The 25,143-nt window shown below is 40.3% G+C and overlaps 1 protein-coding gene across 7 annotated transcripts in view; it reads right to left on the bottom strand.

The window, feature by feature from the left end:
- The window catches only part of diaph2 (diaphanous-related formin 2), a 365,580-nt gene that overhangs the window by 23,032 nt on the left and 317,405 nt on the right, over window positions 1-25,143 (bottom strand). For 5 of the 7 annotated variants that reach the window (XM_027277405.1, XM_027277414.1, XM_027277422.1 and 2 more), the window contains 2 exons: window positions 20,395-20,487; window positions 18,789-18,854 (listed from right to left, as the gene is read on the bottom strand). In XM_027277405.1, the coding sequence (XP_027133206.1) occupies window positions 18,789-18,854; window positions 20,395-20,487 (159 nt within the window). The remainder of the gene's footprint in view (window positions 1-18,788; window positions 18,855-20,394; window positions 20,488-25,143) is intronic. The other 2 variants (XM_027277412.1, XM_027277425.1) reach the window with 2 other exon arrangements.

Here is a 25,143-nt window from a genome sequence, read left to right as displayed (position 1 = left end):
CATACAGTAAGACAGTAAATGAAAGAGGAAGTGAGGAGAACAAGGCTACTTCAAGCATTAGGTAATTAATTGACTGAAAGCTCAACATTTTTGAACAAATAAACAGGAGGCATTAACTGTCACAGGAAACAAGACGACACAACATAACAACATGATTGGTTTGCAATTATAATAACGGATTTTGAACCCCTTTTTGCCCCCCTCAATGATGATCGTGTTTACAGCTTTTTTGAATTATATCCCATTTACACCAAACTGTTGTACTAGAAACCCAACCAATTCTGCCTGCAACATGGCTATAAAAACATGAATACAACACAACTGAATGGGGACTTGTGGGGAATCAGATGCTAAAATTAGCTGCTGTCACTCTATACTCTGAGATTATTTGTTTATCCTCTTAAGAAAAAAGGCTAACCTATGACTCTGTCATCCAAACGACATATTGAAAAGAGTCAAAGACATTGAAACAAATTATTAAATAAAGGCTTCTGAGCACATAACGTTGTGATAATCACTCCCGTCTTTTCTGGGCCTCCGTTAAATGCAGATTAAGGCTAAGCTCTATGAGGTGAAGGGCCTGGCGAATTGAGTCCTAACACACGCACGCACGCAAGCAAGCACAGGAATAGAAACAGACATAATCTAACCAAAGCCAGATATTTTTGTGAAGAAAATAATGTTTCTACCCGGGTTGGCAAGAGGCGTCCTAAACCCTTTTATAAGGTACCTAAACTACACTGTGCTTCACTGAAAGCAGAACCAATTTGCTTAACTTCACAACATGCAGGGCCTCTCCGATAAAAGTGTCTGTCCTATGCCATGGCTGGCAAAGATATTGTTATCCACTTTGTTCCTCTGCCACCTTGCCAGCTTACTCAATTTTTGCAAGACAGATAGCAATCGTTGTGGGGTAATTTAGGGATTAGACTGGAGGTGTATTGTAATCATCTGCTTCTGGGGTAGTCATTTGGGATACAGGATGGAAAAGTCTGTCCAAGATCTAGCTTTTATATTTTATACAAAACAAGGGTTCTTAGAAAACCTCAGACCAACAGAGAAATTAGTCATTTCTTTTTCATAATACCACCACGCACATGGGTAATATTCCTACATACCAGAAAGCCACTGCATCACCAACATCATTTGGAATATAATGGTAACATATTCTCTCATAGCAAGCAGTAGTAACATGTATGAATATTGTCTCACAGCCACTGTGATGTGACACGCAGCTTTAAGTGTAACTAAAACACCGCAACACAGACGTCAACATTCAGTAAACAGACACACCTAATTTGTGGTTATTCACTATAAAACGCTTCGAAATGAGGACATGATGAAAATATATGAGAATTCAGAGGGAATGTCAGAGGGTACTATTAGCTAAGGTAAAGAAACACATTACACATCCCAAGAGGTTAGTTACAGTGTTATCACATTGTCAGTGAGTCTTATTCACAGCCAATCCTTCTGCCTTCTTGTTCCCTCTGCCCTCTGCCACAGGCTCTCTTCTATTCTTAGATCCTCCACTCCAAATGATCTACTTTTCACTTTTTTTTTTTTGGTCCCCATATTACAGGAAATTCAGTTTGGCAGGTACAACGCAGCTCTACACAGGATATATGTGTTGAACAATGATCTCTCAATGTCATGTCGTATCTTCTTGTTGTTCATCTGTCTAAAATAATAAAATGTCTTTTACCGACAAGGTAGCTCACAAAACATTTGTTTACTTTATTGGTATTGTCTGTATGTCTACCAGAAAAAAAAAAGTGTGACCCAACACTACCAAGCATTTGTGTAACAGTTTAGTACATAATCACATTCTTACCAAACAAACTCTGTAACAGCAATCTAATAATAAATAGGTGGCACAAAAGGCTTTCAGTGGCCGAAAAGAAGATGTCCTTCATGTAGCTGCAGCATAGCAACCAAATATTGAAGATAATTAATAGTGTATATATAGTTACTGCCTTGTTAAAGAATGAAACAAAACTATTAAAACCCAGATATGGTACTGAGATTTGGAACAAGAAGTAAAGTTGGAAGTATGAGTTACCGTTATCATGGCAAAGCTCCATCTTATATCTGACCACTGCCTGAAGGCTCTCCGCTCTCCACATTTTGCCTCTTGCCCTATCTGGGGCAGCAATATTTGATGAGCTTTGACAGTAGTAAAAGACGGTACGCATCCCAAAAAAAATGGTCACATTCTGACTCTAGATAATAGATGTTGCCATTCTAAGCCAATAATAGTGTCTATAATGAAATCAGTGGGGCAGAAAAGAGGCGCTCTTTCATTTCCTTATGCAGGGCCGTGCGTTTTTGTACATCCCATTATTCATCAGGTCCTGGCTGCTGATAACTGTCCCATTTGCATCTGAATCAAGAATGCCTTATAACCTTCCCCCCAAAAGTACCAACCCCATGCAAATGAAGTGACCTAAAAAGAGCAGGTACTGTATTTAGTTATTTGTGCGCAACTGTGACCTACTCTGGAGGTTGTGTTAAATTGGTAGCAAGATAGAATCTACAGAACTGGTAACATTGTGTAGACAGTATCAGGATAATTACATGTATGACACATCTAGATGTGGTTAAGGAGATTAAAATATGCTCCGATAAAAGTGGTTTCTATATTTCTTTAAATCCAAAGCTGGAAGTTTTCTGCAGGATGTCTGTATCCACACTGTATCCTTTGCTGCCCTTTTTTTTCCTCCTGACATGCCCTACTTCAGTGAACAAAAGACAGGGCAAGAGTGCATCGTAGAAAACAGTGAATATTCTTGGCCTTGCTTTCTGGAGAATGCTTGACTCACTTCAGCACACTCTGCAGTTCAAAGGCGCAAGACTTCCCTATTTAAAATCTCTGCTGCAAGTCAGGAACATACTGTGATATTTGTGATCAATCATAACCGCAGAAAAAAAGATTGCACTGGCTCAAAATAATAGAAAAGATGCTATCCATAAAGTGGCGATCTGTTGAGGGATGAACTCCTGAGAGGAAAGTCTAGCTGTGCCAGATAGACTGTTCAAACCCCCAGTAGACGGACAGATTAATGGAGTGTGCTTTCATATACAGAAGTCGTCTCAAAGCCAGGATGAAGTTAGGTGCAATCCTCAGCTGTCTAAACTGCACAGTAAGGAAGCGTACGTTGAGGTATGAATAATGTGTTGAATCACAGATGGGTTTCTTCAATGTGTAAACCGACATATATTGTGTATAATTCCACAACTGTAAAACCTTCTCTCTAAAGCCTGCATTTACACAAGTAAAGACACACACACACACACATTCACACACAGAACCAACACAAACACACTTCCAAATGCCAGAGGGCAAATGGGTAGAAAAAGGAAATGGGGGTCTTTTGTGCACTCTGAGTTTAGGTCTTGGCCATTAAATAAGCTGGCACTGCAGAGGTGAGCTGCATTGACAATGATATATGGGAGAAACACAATCCATCGCTGTTATGAATTGGTTGGCTCTGGTGCGGACAATGCTTGCACACACGCACAGATACACACAGACAGACATTCACAAACAACACACACACACACACAATCAAGAGGCAGTGGTAGAGCCAATAGTATCTCCCTCTCTTCCAGACAAATTCAATTTTCATCCAGGACATATGTAAGCTGATTAAAACAGCCAACAAAGACTGGAGAAATATGTCACATCCTTCAGGACTGGACACAATATTGAGTGCTGCTTTGGCAATGGGATGCCTACTCCCCTTCTCCGTTCCTCTCTTTCTAAGTCTCTGTGCCTCTCTCTCGTGACATTTCTGCGTCCTTCCTGATGCCATCATGCATCCCCTTTCTTCTTTTTCTCTCACAACCTTTTCCTTTCTTCACTCCAGGGCTCTCTTTCCAACCCTCTTGCCCTTGAAAAGGCAAACATATTACTCATAATATTCCTAAAAAAAAACATGACATGAGTCCTCTCTGTCTCTAAAATCAATATTGATACTGTGTATTAGTGATGTACTGATTTTTTTAGAAGCTACAAAGTTGATTATCATTGAGCACTGTCCAATTGATGGCATGTGCAGTCATTATTTAAGCTCTGTGGAAGCACAGGTGTCTTTTATGTCCCACACCATCTGAAAACAATGAAACTAAAAATATAAATCTTCTAACTTAACGGATAGACGATATACCCATCCTGCAGTATCCTGAAATTAACAAAGAAAAGAAGTGGTGGCAGCGTTGTCTTCTACCTTGCACTTGTGGCTGGGGTGGAGCCTTGACAGTCAAAAGTGTGTCAGACAGACACACACATGCCCGTGCACCAGGGGCGTCACAATGTCTGTTTAGCCACTGCAAAATAATGTCATATCACCAGAAGATGTGTGAAGAACAGAGCTGAATTATGAATGGAGGGAGGTTAATTATGGATGGAGGGAGGGCAGAAGTAATGCCTCAGACATTTCCCTGAAACACATGGTTGGATACATGGCTACGGACCCGCTGCACACTCCTTGGCAAGTAACAAGTCAGAGAGACTCCTTAATTAGCTAGTCGGCACTGATAATGGTTGGTCTTTGTTGCGTGTGGATGTATTCAACCTCATTTCTGTTAAAAAACACTGTTCAAATGAGTGCATAAGATGAATGTGCTTAACTCAAGTTGACAAGGAAAACTGTGCTCTTGTCGACAATAAAGCGGCAAAATGATTATATGAAAAGCAATTATAACCACAGCTCATCCTTATAGGGTGATGTGGAAAGTGATAGTCAAGACAGACATAAAAGAAATCCATGAAAAGAGAGAATAAAGCACTGAAGCTGACTTCTGTCAAAACTTTCTTTTGGGAGAAAATATAACACTTTCATTATTTTTGTTTTTAAACATACCTTTTGGCAGATGACTAAAATATTTGACAGCTTTAATATTTGTCCTTTTCATAGATCTGTTTGATGAAATCAGCCGTCTGCATTTATGCGGACAAATGATTCCTTTACAAGAGCACCTGGAGCTCTGAGGGATTGAATGGGCTGTCAACCACAAACAAAAGCCATGCCCTCCAAAAAGGGGGTCAAAGTTTGGTTTGATAGCATAGAATTGGAGGGCGCAGACTGGGTTGGTGGGGTGACTTTAAGAGAGTCCAAAAGATCAGGGTGGAACTAACAAGGGGCGTGCCGCCGCCTGCATGGGAAAAAGGACAAGACCATTGGGAAAGAATGATGTTCCAGACACCCGTGGAGCCTTGTTTTGAGGGCTTGTGACCCCTGAAGGTTTTGTTGAGTTGTAGGAGGATTAGTCAAATTGCCTCACTGCTTTTGTGTCATAGTCATGACAATTCAACCTGTGCAGCTTGTAGTCATAATTGAACTTTTACTGAAAACAGCAGATACCTCAGTTACCCACCAGCAAAGGCAACAACTATTCGAAATTGCTCTGCTTCAAAATAGTGAAAAGAAATGAAAATATCTCAATTGTGTGTCGGTAAGTCACAGAGAACTGAAAGTTTAGTCTTACATCTACCAGACTTCTGTTTGGCAGTGAAACACAATTTCAAAATAATGTTACACAGCTTTTTTAGATATGAACACTGTTGTTACACTAAGGTTACTCAATACCTGCCTTTCTAGCCATACCCCCTATATCTCCAACTATTTGTCACCTCAGCAATTCTATAGATCAAAATATGTGTCTAGATATAGAAGACTGAAGTTTCTTTATAGATACGGACTACCACAGCCAAGTAGTTGTGACATAATATCCTAAATTCATTGCTGCTTTATTCAATGGGTATCTGCAGAGGACTCTGATTGCCTCACTGTGAATACAATTCTAACGTAGTTAGAAGTAAAGCTTTTTTTGTTTAGTTCAAGGTTGAAGAAGATAAAGGGTAAGAAGAAAAAAAAAGGGCCGGCTCTGACATCGACAGGTCCAAAAGAAGCTGAGTGGTGCTGCACAGGGCGCCGTTTGACGTCTGCCTGTTGCAGTCCTCAGCACTGAGGGCCTTGGGACATTCACATGGCCCATTCACCCAGCTCTACTGAAACATTCAAAGCTTTGCTTCCAAACGGCCAAACTTTTGTTCCTTCACAAAAGGCCCGACCAGAGGTTCTCCCATAGATGGGAGCCCCGTACAAAATCAGATTATTTCCAGTGAAATCCTCCTTTCTCCATCTGCCAGTTAACTATGTCAGTGCCATTGTGTCTTCTCTGAAAAAGCTCTCCATTTTGGTATAATGGAGGCTGGATGTGCATTATTGCTTTTACTGCCATTTCTTAGAGGAAAGAGGCACACCCCACCCCCACACTCCTTCCTCTCCTTTTTTTTTTTTTTTTTTTTTATTTGAAGAAAAATCTGGGCCACATGCCCCAGAGGAACGCAAAGTGCTTTAATTCATTCGCACCTTTTCTCTCTGGCTGCCATCTCCAAGGCTTCTCTTTATGCCCAGAAGTGATTTGTTCAGGCTGGACCATCATAGCAATTATGGTAGCGGCCTGCTTCCCTATTATGAGGAGAGATGACTGACAACAGAGGGATGGTGCGGGGGTGGAAGGGCACTTGGCTTCAATTTATTTGATCTAAAACATTTTTTCATTCATTGGCATCCACTCATGTAACAAAACACAAAAATGGTAAGATTATCTCCTTGATATTTTTTGACTAAAAACATCTCCTCCAATTCTTTACACAACGTTTTTCAATTACCTTCCTCACCTTATTGGGCAAAGCGATTGCCGGCCACAGTTAGGTGATGCAGGGCAGAGAATGCCAGCGATGTAACAGAATACTGAGGGGCATGGCAGGCAGTGATGTGTAGCAATTAATGTAATGGACATGAGAGAGCGCACAATCCTTGGACTAATGAGAATGTCTTATATTACAGTGCAAATGCACAGGGTCGCCAAGACTCCTATCATTACTGGGCTATAGGAAGATGGCTCACCACAAAAGGGGATACTCCATAAATGGATATTGCGGAGAGAGCAGAGTACGGCGCCACTGAGCCGATGTTCTATCCAAGAGTAATAATTCTGCCTGGAGTGACACAGGGTCATTGGGATGGATGTAGACAGGATGTGAGTAAAAATAAAGCATTTAAAGAAAACAGGGCATTAGGTTGAAGAGGGGGGGATAGTGAGGAATGAGGAAAAGTGAAGTTGATAAGAAAGAAATTGGAGTAACACAAGAGTAAAGAGGTAGAGGTGGGAATAAAACGAAGAAAAGAAAAGGAGAAGGAGCATGTGAGGAGAGTAATAGACTAAGAAAGGAGATGTGTGAGAGGAACCGGGTGAATAAGAGATGAGAGAGCATAGTGTACGGACAGCGATGAAGCAATATGACACATTGGCTAATCAGTCTGCTGTCTTTTTCTTTCACAAGCTGTCATCTTGGCCATCAAGCCATCAAGACCTTGTGCCTCTCCCCCTCTCATTGACTGATTTCCCTGTTCAATTATTCAAGGTTTATAAGCAGGAACCATCTATTCAGCTAGCAGCAGATCCAGTAAAATAATGGAGAGGCTGCTTCTTCAGCCATATTGACTGTCATAAAACTTTTACAATTGGCAAAAGAAAAATCAATTTCTCAGACAGACTGTTGCCACCACCGTAAACATAATAATGGTGATATCAGGAGTGAAAAAAAGAGCCCTACCATGTAGAAGACTTTAATAATGCAGACCATAAATGATTTTACATGCTCTCTCACTAATCATAATGTATTGTGGCTGAATATTTACAATGATGGAATGCTATATTTAGCCACAAACAGAATATTTATGATATATGTATGTTGTACATGTGAGTATGTGTGCCTATTTAGCTATGCTCCAGCTGAAGTCTGTACAGAATAAGATTTAGGCATGTGGCTTTAGTTCTCAGGCTGACCTCTCACCTCTCACTGTCTCCATAAAAATCTAACCTGTGTGAGTCACGCTGCGACACGGAAATCAGGTCAACCACTGGCCTGCCAAGCAATGCTGAGCTTCAATAAACATCCCCAGACATAAACAGTGCACACACACACACACACACACACACACACACAAAAAGATCAAACATATTGACGCACACCCAGACACACACTCCCATTCTCACTTGTCGGAAATCTTAAGGAACATCACAGCTCCCATCTGCCATAATCCGCCCTGGGGCAACAGTGACCTGAGCCACTGGAAGAAACTCATCGAGAGTGGAAGGGAAAAAAATAATAGTTGAGGTAATGCAGTGTGCAGCCTCATCCTTTACTTAGCTTGGCAATGCCTTCAGGGTGGAGATGTTACAAACTCAGCAACCTCCACCGGCTTTCCACTAATGCATGACCCCCATGCTGTCTGGCTACTTTTCAGGCCTTCATCCTGCCGCCTTTAACTTCAGGTTATAAGTTAGGTTATATGCTTTACATGGAAACCCAGGTTGGTTTACATACAGCTGCTCACACTAACCCTGCACGCATACAATATATATACACACATATACACAAATATATCTGTGCATCTGTACAAGCATACAGTTGACTCAGACATAATTATGCATGCACACACATCACCAAATCTCTACCCTTTACCATCTATCTGCTTAATCCTTATCCACTGGAGGCAGAGGGTCTGAACTGTGGCAAGCCGTCTATTTTTAAACATGACATATTCGTCATCTCTTAGGGGAGTAACATTGTCATTTATGGAATTCATGAATACCAAGCTGTTGTGTTTTCTTCTTGTTTACTTCCCCCTCCTACTTCTCAGCACAGTTTAACTGTTTTGGATGAATTCAAATAAACTCACACATGCAGTTGGGTGAGATCCCTGTCTCCGTAAGAGCACAGATGTCAATCAGTTCATGCTGAATACCAGGCTCACACAGCATTTTATGGCATGTGTGAGTTATAAGTGATCTCTTTCCTCTTCAGCTCGGGTCGAGGGATGCTATTTTGCTCTCGGATACACAAGGAGCACAGGCAAAAACTCTGCTAAATTGTCTTTTGGTTTCTTGGTCTCTTTCATCCTCTCCCTATTAATCCTTTCTAGTGAGATATGCTTTCTCAGTCTCAAATCAGACAGCTGATCCCCTCTTTTAAGAAGATCCAGCTCAGTTTAGTTCCCTTTAACCCAGCTTTATTAGACATTATCACTTTCAGATGATCTGATAAGTGCCCATTTATATTTAGTCACAGACGACCTAAGATTTACCCTTGAAAAAGTTAATCAAAATCTTAGATTAAGGCAACTGATTTCTAGAAATTTAATGATGAGGATCATGTGGACAGGAAACTTCAGTTTAAGATCTTAAGCAAAACTTGGCATTCCTTATACCACTACGGTACAAGAGTGGACCAAAGGTCCTCTAGCAGACCTCTGGCCAGAGATATTGGCTTCCAAAGCTAATGATCTCAAATTGTACACTTGTGGCTAATTAACCAACGCTGTTCCCTCAGTAGCTTACAACAGCAAATATGTCATTGTGAAAATAAACAACAATTACACTTACACTCATTACACTTTAATTGCATCATTCTATGTAACAGTCACAAGCAAGGGGACATTTTATTAAACGCTATAACAAAACAAAGATCTGTAAGGCCATAACAAAGTAGAAGACCATATCCCAAAAACTTTTAAAAAATCAATTTACGCAAAAATAAGAGGTTATGTGAACACTGGGCATTAAATAGAGCATGCATTTAAAACCCTCATGGGTATTCGGTGGTCAACTACAACAGCAACGTGCTGCATGCACTTAATGTGGTTGAAAGTACTGCTGAAGCTTGGGAAAACTCATACAGGCAAGGGAGTAATTCGACCCCACTCAAATCCTTCCATCAGACACTAACCAAATAGAAGTCAAAAGACCGAATGAAGAAAGACAAAGAGATAAAAGGGAAGAAAAAACAGAGAAGCGGCTAAACCATTGGGATTAGTGCTAAGTAACTAAATGGACCATATCACTTTTCCATTACCAGAAAGGAATAGCTATTTCAACTGCAGGAATCAAAATAAAAAAAAAGGTGAACTCTGTCCTCCCTCCGTCTTTTATTCATTCACGTGTAGATGTTGCATACTCTTATAGCCTTTAGTTTCTTCCTTCCACATATGAGCAAATGGAGATTTGCCATCATATCCTTGAGGCCCATCAATAAATAAACTTGACGCAAATAAACAGATAAATAAATAAATATGAAGAGCCTAGCAAATGGGCATCACTCAGCATTAGTGATGGAACCATGTCAAGCACAATCATGCTTGACTGGAGGGAGAGTGCCTGAGTGTACGAAGCATTCTTGCTGATTGCACATACTGTGTGTATGCGTGTGTATTTAGCTTTTTACCTTCATTTAACCCTCTCAGTCTCTCCTGCCCTCTTTAACTCTTTACCAGTATCACTAATGATACAACTGTCAAATCACTGCATAATACACCCACTCAGTCCATTTCGTTGAAATACATGCCTCTCCTGTCGTTAATCTGTCACCTATTTACCCCTTTCCACCATAATGTACATGAGATGACAACTTCATCATCACATTTATGTCAACTAGGTTAAAAGTCTCAGCCCCCTTTTACTTTATATACTGCTTTTTCATCTGTCCGGTCTTACAAATAATGTGATTACCATATTAAAGATCTGATCTGTCAAAAGATGACGATCTAATGACTGCATTTATCCTTGAGAACATGATTATGATGAGGACTTTGCTGTCCTGACAAACAGGACTCACTGCACATTTTCACAGATGCAATGGTGGCCATCAGAAAAGAAAACTACAGATTTCTTTTGGACCTGAAAGCAGTTGCATGTTGCTTAGAACCTAGCTTATTTTGTACTAGTATATAGTAGTTTGTTTGCCTGCCAGCCTGTGAGACTTGAACCTTTTTTCCCTCTCTCAAAATTTTCTGCCTGCCTGCTTTTCTCACCATCCACTAAGCACGTCAGCCACCAAGCCTCCCACATCTCCATTCCTGTCTGTATTCTTAATAAAAGACTTTACCTGCCTGTTCAGCCTCTGCATTTGGGTCCGCTTTAACAAAGTTTTGACAATTAAGTTTTTGCTCTATGTTGTTTAGACAGTTACATATGTTGAAGCTTGAAACTCTTGAAGTTTTTTTATTTGTTTATAAAGCACTTTATATGATATATTGATTTCATGTGATTTACCCAAGTTACAAGTCATTGGAGCTCATTAAATGTAATCTTTGATGTGTGTTCTGCTTTCACAAACATTTCTTTTCAGAAAAACTTTTTATCAGTTTGTGTTAAAGGTCCAGTAGGTGGGATTTAACGGTATCTAGTGGTGAAATTGTGAAATGCAACCAACTGAATAACCTTCACCTCACCCCCCTTTCTGCCGTTTAGGATAAACTATGGTGGCCACTTCTACACCCTCTGTCAGAGGGATGAAAAGGGCTCATTCTAAGCTAACAGAAATCTTATCCTTATTTTCAGGTTGTTATACACTATTAAAACAATCATTTAATTAATCCTTAATTATGCATATTATATTCCATTTCTGCCAATAGAGCCTCTTAAATTTAACACAGTGGACCTTCACTAGCTACATTCATTTTTTTCCAAGAACTAACGAATAAATCATTTTATATCAGAGAACACTGTTGAAGTTAGTGTTACTTTCACTTTCTGTCAGATTTATTGTTCATTAATTATGCATTGTTTATTTTGATCTAAAAATGTTTTTTTGGTTCATCTTCAGATCATTTTTAAATGAGCTTACTCAAATTACTGTAAAGATGGAACGTCAACTTTCTTGCACCTCAGAAAAGCAAAGTATGACCTAATTAACACCTCTGAAAAACATGTTGAATTCACACTATTAACTTAAAATCAAGAAAGAAATGCTGTAAGATGTAGTTACTTCATGCTGAGAGCATCACATACACTATCACCTTTTTTACTATCCTCGTCCTCATCATCACCTTTACTAACATTCCTACTGAATGGAACATTTAACATTCTTTGACATATTCTCTCTTTATCTGTATTACTGTGTATTACCACTATCACTCATCGTCCAGTCTGGATCTTTCTTATACCTCCTATTTCAGACATTAAGGCCGCCTAATGGAAGAGTAAAATATTAATTCCATCTCATTGTGGCTGACAGATTGTAGATAGTGGCTGAGACTTCAAATGCAAACATCAGCTTGGACATTATACAGTATCTTTATATTTTAATAATAGTCACATCGTGTCTGAGTATGACAGCAGAGGAAGAAGCATTTGATTCTGGCACTGCCTCTTATTGTCAGTGGAACACATAACCATACAGGATGGCATCCTATTCCACGGCACATTATTTGTTCTCTCGCAGATCATCAGTTGGCCCTGCTGTATGCCTAATGAGCGATAAATAAGGTTTAATTCAACCGACACAAGTTGCCCATCCTTCAACACTAAGCATGATGGCTTGGGCGAGATTCCATTGGAATTATATGAGGGCAATTTTTCAGCTAGTGGGATGGTCCGACTGCCTCTCCTGTATTTGGCTTCCACAGGCATTCCTTTGGCTTTAAGCTCTGCAAGTTTATAGCTCTATTAGGAATTCATCAAACAATGAACGATATCAATCTTATTGTGTGAATGTGCCCTGGGTAAAAATAAGATGAAACCTTCCATTATGGGGCCTCCAAAGCATATTTGCCCTGCAAAATTGATCCAGTATTGACGATTTACACTTAGGGTGACCTTTCATAACTGCCCACATACTTGAAAGCCAATATTGTTTGGAGAGTGAGCAAGAAAAAAAAAAACACAGCCCACTGCAAACGCTCTAGGATATTATTGAATATGATAAGTTAGTAGACATTTTTGCTCTGCAGTTGTTCGTTGATGATCCACTAGGCGGGAGGGCAGAGTACTTTTTACATCAATGAGGCCCTGTGCCAATAAAGTAAGACAATATTGGACATAGGTGTTGAGAGCTCCGAGTCCATTATAGCACTAGGTCATTGACTTTATTTCAAAAAAAAAAAAAAAAAAAAAAAAGAAAGAAGGAAAGAAAGTAAGCATTACCATAGGGAGCTAGGCTCCACATGATAAGTTTTATCAGACAGGGAGTTGTAAAAGGGCATAATGGCATCAAAAGGACATGGATACAGACCCCTGTACTCAAGTAGATAACTTAGGAATAATTCAAACAACAGCAACAGGTTTAGGGGGTACTTAACAGCAGGGGCAGGGGTGAGAGACCCTTGGTATGCATTCCAGGAGACTGCCTTATATTAAGATTTGATTTATCCTCTCAAAATGGCTCCGTGTCACACTTCACTTACTTTACGTCCTCTCTTGGCAGAGTTAAGCAACGAATCAGTTATGCGCCAAGGGTACTCAAATGGTACATAAAATCTTCATCTATATTTCCATGATGGGTTTTCTTCTGTGGATAAAAAATGATCAGGTCCAGAGAAAGGTTCTATGGGTCAGTGGGACGAAAGCCTTTGTCTATGCCCTAGGATGTCAAATCTTAAATGGGGTGGCTGTCCATGCCTCAGTTCCTTCCCATCTGCCTTTCCTTTTGGCTGTTGATAAATATCCTTATCTATGAGAAGCAGGTGATAGATTTTAAGCAGCACGTCTCTACAGAGCCCTCCTCTCATCTACTCTATTGATATCTCACATCTACTAAGCCATCCGAGCTATAGCAAGAGGCAATGACACCCTCTGGGTCTCTTCGCCCCAAATCATGTTAGCTCCACTTCCTGTAGGATCACCTCTAGGGCTGCCCCAATGAATAACATCTATCAACTGAAGTGGGAGCCAGGAGCTTGTGGAGGCAAAGGGCTTTAGACCTCAACTCAGACACCCTACAGCAACAGTCCCTATCTGATTTGTGACACAAGCTTGCATGTGTGCGTGTACAGTACAGCAGAACAACTGCTAGAAAGGGTTGGGAGACAACACGAGAGAGATAAAGCAATGGGTACAACATATGTGTGAGCAAATTAATTGCTAAGGGAATTACGATCACTATCACTTCCTGTGATGTAATTTCAGAAACGAATGAGCGATTTTCCCCCAGATCAAGGGAGAGATGAGAAAATAGCTCCCTTGGCTGAACATATTGTCCTTGTCTACATCAGGGTAATGTGGATAACAAACAGAGAAGTAATAAGTACTAAAAAATCATTTATGTCACGAATGAGGTTGGACGATATAAAGCAACAAAGGGAAACTCTTTGCCAGCATCTCCCTTTTAAAGACATTTCCTTTTGGTCTTTTCATTTGCCTCTTTGCAGATTCATCCCCTTTCTCCCTTTAAAATTTCATGAGAGAAAATAGGTAATTTAATCTTCATTAAACATACAGGGGGCCCACTCTCTGGCCTGACCAGCTGAATTAACTGCTAGGCTTCGGGGGATTAGATAGTTGGGCTGAAATTCCGTAACCCTGACAAGCATTATATCACCACATCTCTACTTTTTAATGGGCATGAGATGATCCCTCCCTGTTCAATGTCAAATAAGTCCTTAAGAGGCTTACTATATAGAACACAGGATGGAACTTTTGATGGACTGACCTGTGAAGGTGAAGCAGGAGAGTGGAGCAGAGTGGAAAGGAGAGAGGCCCTGGTTTGGGTTTGTAATGACGTTGAAAAGGCAGTAAATAAATAAGATTGGCTTGGTTCTCTTTGAAATCTGATTGATGTGTCTTTTGGGATGCCCCCCAGTATGAAAGACCTACTGAGTCTGTGGCTTTCATCCCTGACCGAAAATCGATCAGCCAGGATGTATGAGAGGCTTCAGCTCTCTACCCACCAATCTCCTGCCAGATACCCAGGTAACTGTCTCACCAGAAAGGGAATAGGAGATAGAAAAGGAGTAGGGCTAACTTGCAAAAAAAAAAAATCCTTATTCAAGTCAAATTTATTTTTCAGTATACTGTCTGTGAAAAACAAAACAAACAAACAAACAGTGTGTTAAACCAACCAGATTTGACACCACAGAAAACTGAATATTATCTTCCTGAAATGAGACCGAACCCACAACAGAAATGTGTCTTCTGTTTTCCATCAATCCATCCAGTTTCTGTGTGTTGAATTAGGACTGGCTCGTGTAATTGCATAACACATGAGTATGGCCTCCCGGGTTAGGTTTTCCATCTTACACAAAGTGGAAACAAGGAAATAGGAAATGCTTCTGGAATTGGGTGTAATTGTGACTGGCGGCGCCTAGAATTGTGTTCAGCTTGACACTTGAGGTAGTCTGCTGGAGTATAGTTTAGCCTGGAGGATGACAAAAAAACCCTACATGCTGGGTTTTAAATGAACTCCTTTGACATACGCGAAGATTCTTGTGCGACTCTGAGAGACACTCTCTGGTACACACTGCTCGTTTGAGGATGACAGGAGGTTAATCAAGCTTTAAAGCATGAGATTACAACAGACATGACAAGCAGGAGTGAACAGATTTGGCACACTGTCTGATGCAAACGCTCAGAGAACCTTCTCCACCAGTAAATTCAGAGACTGAAATGCTGTCAGTCCTCCAGTGAGAGAGAAAGCAAATATTTACGCAGCAAAAGAACATAAACATTAATGCTGCTGTGCTGAACTAAAAATTACACCATCACTTTTTAAAATACTAAAATATTTTGTGACTGAGATGCCTTTTGTTATCAAGTTGTCTGTCACTGGGAACTTAATTGTTTCTTTTTACAGGGAGTACTTCTCAATTTTTTCCCCCAAAAACTATGCGTAAAGATTTCTGTTTGCCACCTTTCACGAGATGAGACAAATTCTCCCTATGCTCTATAGCAGCTGAACTCATTTCCAGATACCATTTAGAAAAAATCCATGGAGCCAGCATGTCAAAAGGATTTTCCCCTCTCATCACCTCAGAGTAGAGAATCCATGCAGCTGTTTATTAAACCACAGTCTGGGTTCTATATTCATAAACAGGGAGTTGTCAGCGCATAACACATTCTGGTGGCATAGCAGTCGTATGCACTAGGTAAAAAAATAAGTCTGGACTGATGCATATTGCCATGCAGGAGAACGAGCCATCCTATGGACCACAATTACATTGGTTGTCTCACAAGAATAGAAAAATAGGACAAAAAAAGGATATTCAGTAAAATGGCAGACATACTTAGAAACAAAGGGAGACAGTATTTAGTTTTTACAATGATAAGAAGATATATCGCATACATATGGTTGGCAAACCATTTTCATTGGTATTTATCAAGGATCAAATCCCAAATGCAATGTTCAAGGCATCAAGTAAGGTAGGAGAGACATCCTTCTACCTAGTCACATCCCTCAGCAAGGGTATAACCCACCAGGATTATCATGGTCTGGGTCTCCTCCCGCTTGGACACGGAGAGAATAAATCCACAGATGAGAAAGCATCCTGATGCCCAGACCACCTCAACTGACTTTAAAACAAAATAGCTGTGATCTAGTGAGGGCTCTTCCCCTCAGGAGGAACCCAGAAGTCATTCCTTCCCATGATCTTTTCTTTCAGTCACCACCCAGAGTTCATGACCATAGGTGAGGGATGGACTTTGATTGGTGAACAGGAGCTTTACATTCAGGTGCTGCTCTATCTTTAACAAGACTGTGCAATGCAATGCTTGCAACACTGCTGAAGCTACAACAATAGGTCTGTCAATCTCATGCTTTATCTTACCCTCTGTCTTGGACAAGACCTTGCTTGACAACCACTTGTTCCCAACCCAATAAGGTCAGTACATAATTTTTTTGTGTACTGTGGCCTGAGGTGTGCTGCAAACCACAAAGTTCACAGTAGATGTCACAAGCCAATGAAGTAAACATGACTAAATCAACAGCAGACTATAACGATGGAATGAGTTAACCAAAATGGACACTTTCTGATGACTGCTTCAAATCAGAAAACAACAAACACAATAAATGAGAAGGCACAAACGTGGAAATTTATTTGTGCCTTGCCACTGTGTAGTGTTTTGGCTACCTGAGTGACCTTCACCAGTAAATCAACAAGGCTTCCCTTGAGTGTTAGAACCCTGCTGCCTCAGGCAAGCCTTCCCTTCCCATCAATCTACCAAATTGTTCCATCCCCTGCAGAACTATGGTGTTATAGGTGGTGTCCTCTCCCAGACTTACCTAGACTGCTAGAGATCCTAACACCAAACTGCTACTTTCCACAAAAGCATAGGCAGTCTGAGCCTTTTATTTTCAACCTTCACCTTCATGTCCATTGAATATTGAACATAACACTGCTTATCTGGAAGTTCCTAAGTATCTTCACACCTATTATGGACAAATGAGAGTTTGGTTTTAGAGTTGGTGTCATGCATAAAGGTGAGCCAAACTATATTTAATTGGTACTGCCAAACCTCAAATACTAGCAACTGATTTTTTGAACAAAGTGGTAATATCCTGATTCATTAAAGATAGTTTGATAGGTGTCAGCTAGCCACATATCAATCACAATGAATTATCTTATTTCACTGCACTAAGTGTTTGTTTAGAGTTGCAGCAAAATAATTCATTTCAAGCAATTCATTGTTTTAGCATCAAAGTATACATAAACTCTCATTCATGAACATGATACTTGGACATGCAACCAAAACAGATTAAACATATTATAGCGAGAGAGACACTATTGCAACACACAGAGAACCAATCCGTTTAGAGTTGCAGATGCAATGATTAGCCAAAGGTGCCTCATACAGTGGTAGAATTGCACATATCATAAAAGACGGGAATCCTCCAAAAAGAGGCATATGTGGGGTGCACATTAGTTTGATGTTTATCAAACATACAGGGGAAACAAAAAGGTAATACACAAAATTATTGTGAGCGGCTAAAGCATAGAGGTCTACAGACTTCTCCAGCAGAACACTTCCTAAACATCGCCACAAGACAGGAAGTGATATCATGCTATGGCAGCATAGACTAACAGTAAGGGCAAGACAGTTAGATGATAACTGGAGCTGCTCTACTGTACATGACAGAAATTAGGCTGAGTGATTTAAAAGTTATTAGGCTTGTATTACGCAAAGCTAACACAAGGGTAACTTCACTATTAGTACGTTATTGTATTGGATTTTAATGGTATTCAGTGTAAGATTTACATTATGTTACTCAGCAGGACAAGTCCTAATGCCCATTACGTTCGCTCTAGTCGAGAGTATTGACTGCAGCACATTCTAATGTGATCCTATGCTCTAAAGAAATGTTTCACTCTTAATAAATATGCAGCAAATTCACTTCCATTAATATATTTTTCTATAGGTAGACTTTGCTTTATCGGGTCACCTACAATTGATATACACCTGATGGAATAGATTAGCCTGCTCTTATTCTTTACTTCCTTTGTCCTTATGGCCATTAACCACAGGTGCTTTAAAAGCACAGTTGCTTTATAATGTGTTTCCAGAGAAACTGGGGTAATGTTACTTTATGCTAGACATCTGAAGTGACAAGGGAAAATGCTATGCTGTTTCTTTTGTATTGTGTGTTGTAAATATAACATAAGGGAGAGAACACCATCAACTACAAGATGTTCTTACAGCAAAGTCACTATTTCTAAGTGAAGAGTTGTGTACCTTAGGAGGTTTTGTTTTTATTTTAATTCAAACTCATCATCCATCTTATGCTTAAGTTCTTTTACTTACAGTAAATCTTACATATTATAAATTTTAAACAATTCAATCTATGTAAAGTCAAATGCAATAACTCAGCGCAGGACTCTGCACATTGTAGACCAGCTCAGTTTGAGTGCTGTGACAAAAAGGATGTGTGAGTAATGCAGCCAGGAGAAGTGCAGTAGGAAGCAGAGTGGTGCTGGATCTGGGGTACAAAGGTTGTTAAATACACACACCTAGGGTTCTGTTACCATAGTTAGCACCCGGCCACCGAGAGCCTGGACTGGAAGGACTTTGATCACCTGTAACAATGTTGGTGATAAAACAATAAAGAAAGAAAAGAAAAAAAAAGAAAAGAAAAGAAGGGAAGGGTGGAGACAAAGGAAAAGAGAAAAGGGCATCAGAGGTGACAGATCATAGATATTTGGCAGGAATGAACCACTCCAAGAATTTAGCAGAAACCCTTCAGGTTTGCTAAAACACCCACACACACATTTTGACATAGACACAGACTCACTCAATAAACCCAAACACAGAAATATTGAATGAACAAAGTGCAGGCGATGAATGGAGCTGGTTATGTCAATTGATTAACAGCATTATAGGTGTTGAAACAAGAGTAAAGCATGTGTGCATGTATGTTTGCTGTTATACACTTAGTTACTTTTTCAGTCAAACACTATCTAGACAATTTAAACAGAAAACACTATTTAAATTATATTTAATCATCACACATATTTTTTATTTGTCATAGATTAACTAAGCATATTAAAATATGACTGTGGATAACAATGGCCAAAGTCATAGCAGTAGGCATTTTTAAAATGTAACAATTTTTATTTTGAAATTAATTTGCCTACTGCTAGGTATAGGCAGACACACATGCACCATTTTTGTCGCAGGAGATGACTGATGATAAACCCAGTTCAGAGTCACCTTATGATGTCACAGTGCGTACTAGCATAGAAAAATGGCGTTTATATGTAAGTAAGGAAAAAGAAAAAAGAAATTCAACCCATTGTGAGGAAAAAGTGCATTAAAATCCTTATGCAGAGGGAAAGGACCTGGTCATTAATAATAATTACAACCAGTCCATCTGCATTAAATACATGTAGGCAAATAGTAAATAGTAGTCTTTTTTGCTGAAAATTAACTCGTACTATCATAACTCTGCAAGATCTCTGAGTCTAAACATTGCTCAGCAACTATCTCAAAAGATGGTTTGGACATAAATATACCTCCTCTGCCTGTGTATGCTTATATTTTACTGCCTGTGGGTGTCTATAGCAGAATCATCCAATCCAGCTATTGGCCTGATTTTCCTCCCTTCTTTTTTTCTGGCGTGATTGCCAGTGTGGAGATGGCAGCACCTGTGGCTCTTCTGCAGAACTCTGACTTGCATATCAATTGACCCTGGCAACCCTACTAGGTGGTACTCCCCTGGGCACTGGCCATTCATCATGGCAGAATGGAATGTGTTAACACCAGGATTACACTAAATCAGCTTTAGCCCAACTGCAGCCAGCATGGCTACATTATAATAAGGGCTACATCAATGGCAAAGGGACAAAAAAATGACCTACATGAAGCCACACATGCATGTTTTTAAGACACCGATCTGTACGTGCATATGTTCCTGTACTTGTTCATGTTTTGCTTTCAGCCTTGGACACAAGCACAGGAATACACATTACATTCAAGAGCAAAGCTCCTTTCATGTGATGGCCAGGAGCCAGGTGTGTGGCATGTAAACTATTAAAAACAAACGATGGCAAAGGTGACTGCTAAAAACAACACAAATTATTAATTGGAACACAAAGACAGTGTTATTTGCTGCATTACCATTGCGTGGTGTCCGTTTTCGCCGATCACGGAAGGCTGCTCCGGACTGTAGGGCTTCCATCAGGCTATCCATCACACCAGTTTCATCTCCCTCTGTAAGAAATCAGATAACAGAGGCAAATATGTTTTAGAGGACAATACATAAACTGCAGGATGAAGTACATAATAACAAAGGCATTCCAATACACGTAAACACACACAAACTCTTGTATGTAATTGCTTCAAGGTCTAGTTCTAGGTATTTTAGTGTTGAAGTAAGAGATTTCCTCTTGCTATAGGTGCACATGAACAATGTCTTTACATCACACCAAGGGAGAATTCTGATTCTGAGCACAATATAAACAGGTCTTTTATATGTATATGTGACAGAGACCTGTCACTCAGCGCTGTCGTTTTTTCCAGTAAACAGCTGGGGAGGAGGAAAAATACACTTAGAGCTTAGCAACTAATACAGGCAGAGGAGCCTCGGGATGAAAGCATCCACTGATGGTCATTGACAGATATTCTTTCTGTGGCTAACGCAGGGGAGCTAAGTGCTCTTTACAAAGATTTAGTGTGGAGCCGCTCAATACCCGGGTGCTCTATCATTGTTCAGTCAATGACACCGGGACCGGCCTTCGAAAAACATTCCCCCTGCCCACCGTTCCAGCTGTCGTGTGGATCCATGAAACTAAAGAACTGGAGGCAGTCAGCATGGCTTAAGAGACAGGTAGGAGACACTTAAAGTGCTATGAGGCCAACAGCATGACAAGTTGTGCCCACACTGTGCACATGCAGCATACTGCTCAATGGAAGCGGGGGTTCAGAAATAAGCTTAGGTTCTATATCTGGGTCATCTATCTTTACGCCCCAATACTAATGAGTCAGAGGGGCACCCTTTTTATCATTCTGGTCCAGAAGAGACATTATTTTAAACTTGGATCATTAGGGTGACTTATTGTAGAGCTGGTGACTTGGCCATCAATTCTTTTGCGTACATGAGTGAACTAGCTCTTCCCCAATGTTTACCATCAGGGCCCAGGCATCTTGTTTCTCTACTGTGCTTACAGCTACAGCTGAAGGGAAACATTTGAGAATAAGTGGAGACAACTGCTACTTTCAGCACACAGCACTTTTCCAGACACTATGGTGATCAATCTTTTGTTACTCGAGCATGCTCAAAAAGACACGACATCAGGCAAATTGAATTTATGAACAACACACGGTGACACCGAATGCTACACGATTAATTTAAGGAAATGGCATATATTTTGCCATTACCAGAGAAAGTCAGGGCACATGTTTTTCCCTTCTCCTCCAGCAACAAACCAACCGACCTGCAATCATTCATGCAAGTAAAAGAAGACAGTACAACCAAGAATAGAAACATGTCTTATGCAAATTTTAAAAAAGCAACTCACTTCACTTGTACTCGCACTAATTTTGCTCTCTATCTCATTCCTTCTCTTTCTTCCTCAAGTCCTTCCCAAGGGCTACTTTGAAATCAAAGTATCTGTTCTGGCTGTGTGCTGTGCTTAAAAGCAATCCCGATTAAATCAAGCTTAATTAGACCAGCTTTATCAGAACAAAACCAAAGCTGGGCCAAGTACTGCTTATCTCAAATTGCAGCACTACACCTCCGATAGCAAGCTCATTGGTTTAAAAGGGGGGAGCATTGGTTCTGTCTGCTGTGGACCTGAAGAACAATATGGTGAACAACTTGCAGCTACTATAACTGTATCAGCTCACAAGATCTTTAGCTACTCCTCCTTCGTATGTAGGCTAGCAAGGACACATTGTGAGTCTGACAGAAGGTAGAAAGTGTTAAGTGGCAGGTAAACATTTATCTACAACCACCTTGGCACAAGAAACTTTTTGACAGCTCCTTCTTCACTGCCTTCTTCATGGAGACCTAGACATCACAGGGGGCACCTGACACTTTGATCAATTTGTCCTACTTCTAGCTTAACTGTAGCACAATTCATCATTTGTAATGGCCAGGACTTGGGAGCCGTAGTAGACTGGGGTTCAGGGGGACGACTGCAGACAGAAAGAACCAAAATGACTAAAATGGGAAACATAGTCCCCAGTCACCCCACAGTGCTCAATTAACTGTGTCCTAATGGGCCTTAAACCTGAGCAGGCCTTATTCTCAGCAAGAAAATGCCACAAATGAGCCTTCAGACTGTGAACTTCTTAACATGCAAAAGTATTCACGTGTATATTCAACAAATCTGCAATGACAAGGTAAGCCTTTAGTAAAATAAACCAAAACAAAACCAAACCTGAATACAATTTGACTACACTTACACCAGTAATCCTCGGAGCAAACGTACTTCATTACTTATCATAACATTGCCCACTTTAGCAGACATTTCTGCCTCATTCCTGCAATTCACTCTTGTCTTATTTTGAGCTGTTAAACCTAGGGCAAATATTCATCTGCTTCTCATTAGCAGTAGTAGATTGCATGCTGGGGAATTACAGAAAAGCTAACCTTTTATGCCCAAAGATCTTTCTCAAGAGGAAAGATCCCCTCTGCTCACAGGAAATTGCTTTCTAAATGGGTTAAGATGGGCTAAGAACCAAGACATTGACAAACCCTTACAGTGATGAAACACCTTGGTGGGCACCTCAACAGACAGCCCGGGGTCCTTTAATGATCTTATTAAAGCTTGTGGAAGTGTGGAACATGGTTGTGGCTTTTGCACTTTTAGGTACTTTCTTAAACAGTTAAACCTTTAAGAGCAGAAATAAAGCTCTGTGAAACTCTACCTCCCAGAGAGAGACGCTGTACCTGTTCCATATCTTTCCCTTTGATCCCTGCCTACCCCTCCCCTCCTTTATCTGAATATCAGGTGGTACCTGGACCCAGAGGCTGTGCCAAATGTAACAGTGAGCCATGGGGATTGGCTCAGCCTGCAATGTATTTACAAGCAGCACTATCACATTTTCTAATTAGGAAGGATAACACGAATAATGTGCTCTCAGCAGGACTGGCATAAAAGACTTCACACACCAGATTAGTTTTTTTTTTCCTTAAGAAAAGTAAAGTAACAAAAAAAAGTACCTACAGTAAACTGGAAGAAAGCGGCTGCAATGTTGTATTCACTAATACAACAGGAACTTGGGAGTCAAGAGATGCGATGAAAATAACAAGCAGGTATTCTAAGTGTCAATATTGGCGGATGGAAATGTAAAGGAAAGAATGAGAGAGGAGACAGAACACAGGTAGAAAGAGGAGAGAAAGAAATAGCACAGAAAGCAGCTAGGGAGAAAAGTGAAGAGGGTTTCTGTGGGTGCTGTAGTGCATGTGGTGGAGTGGGTTATTGAGAGGGACTAGTGGAGCGAGGCAATACCACAAAGTCGTAAAACACCTTCCCTGCTACTTGACGGCCTGAGCCCTGTGCCATTTAAATATTTTTTAAACATCCACTGCAGTATGCAAGCCCAGGCACGCAGACCACTGGAAAACTTGCCTGTGATACAAATGCATGTTGTATAATTGCAAGACACATTGGCTCCACATAACTAATCTAAATTTATGGGTCAGATTCCTCAGCTGAAAAGTGAGTGTAATTTTGACAGACTAAGACAATGAGGGATAGTTAGAGGGATTCAGATACAGAGCTACTCCAGCTAATGTCAGCAGGATGACCTATACTCAAGGCCGCTCATGGCAAGATCGGTTAGAGGGAACACAGGAATCCAGCCAAGTGTTTCAGCAAACCAATGCATCATCGAAGCATCCATGCAAAGTCTTAATCCTCAGAGAAAGACCAATTAGGAATGAAACAAATAAGCTTACGTTATGCAAAACATGACATCTCATTTGTTTATTTCTGCCAATTAAAATGAGTCATCTGCAACATTCAAAATATGTATATAACTGCAAAGTAAAAAGCACAGCTGTTGCCTGGAAAACATGACAAAGCCTTTCACTCAATCATCCGAGCTGAATGTATATGAATGAAATGCCGGGCTCCCTTTTTTTTTTAAACACCAAAGGCATGGCATTCCTATAATTATGCAGCAGTGCCAACAAAGCTTGTTCATAAATTCAATTTGCTATCTGTCGTCTGCTGCATGTTGTGCTGGGGAGAAAAAACACAGTGGATCGATTGAGAACTCAATTTCTGATGGCTCACATGCAGCCTTCATGATTCATGGGGGAAGAGAGAGAAATAATTCTCAGAATTCTGAAAAGCTTCTGTCTGGCACGTGCAGGTTTCTATTATAACGGCAAATTATGACATCCTATGTGACACAAGTGAAACTGGTAGCAACTGTGGCATGCTAATTGAAATGAGGAATAACAGTGTGAGCATACAAAATAATGGCATTTATCACAGTCACACATTTTAATAAATCACAGCTACATACCCTCTGAATTTATATAAGCATAGCACTCTCCTCCCTAACCAAATTAAAGTGTTCGACATGAAGAACATCAGGCATAGGAGAGATGTCTATTACCCACTACTATCCACTATCCTCCAGTAGCCAATCCCTAATTTGCACTGTAATGAGATCTAATGAGAACTTACAGGCCTTGCACTTGATGAATTGAAATCACTGCAGGAGAGGAACACAGCGAGAGTTTAACCTTATCCAAGTCACCCTCTCTGACTCCAGGAGAGAAGATGAGAAAGAAAAAGAGGACTGGAGAGGAACAAGTTGTTTCAGTGTTTTTTTTCTCTGCTTGCTGTGGATTGTTTTTGAACACATTTGAGCCCATCTGTTCTCCCACAGAGAGTCACCTGTGCAATT

The sequence above is a fragment of the Larimichthys crocea genome, chromosome I, assembly GCF_000972845.2.
Source record: "Larimichthys crocea isolate SSNF chromosome I, L_crocea_2.0, whole genome shotgun sequence".
In the NCBI taxonomy this organism is placed as follows: Eukaryota; Metazoa; Chordata; class Actinopteri; family Sciaenidae; genus Larimichthys; species Larimichthys crocea.
Note: the sequence above shows the minus strand (reverse complement) of the source record. Positions and strands in the feature narration are given on the sequence as shown.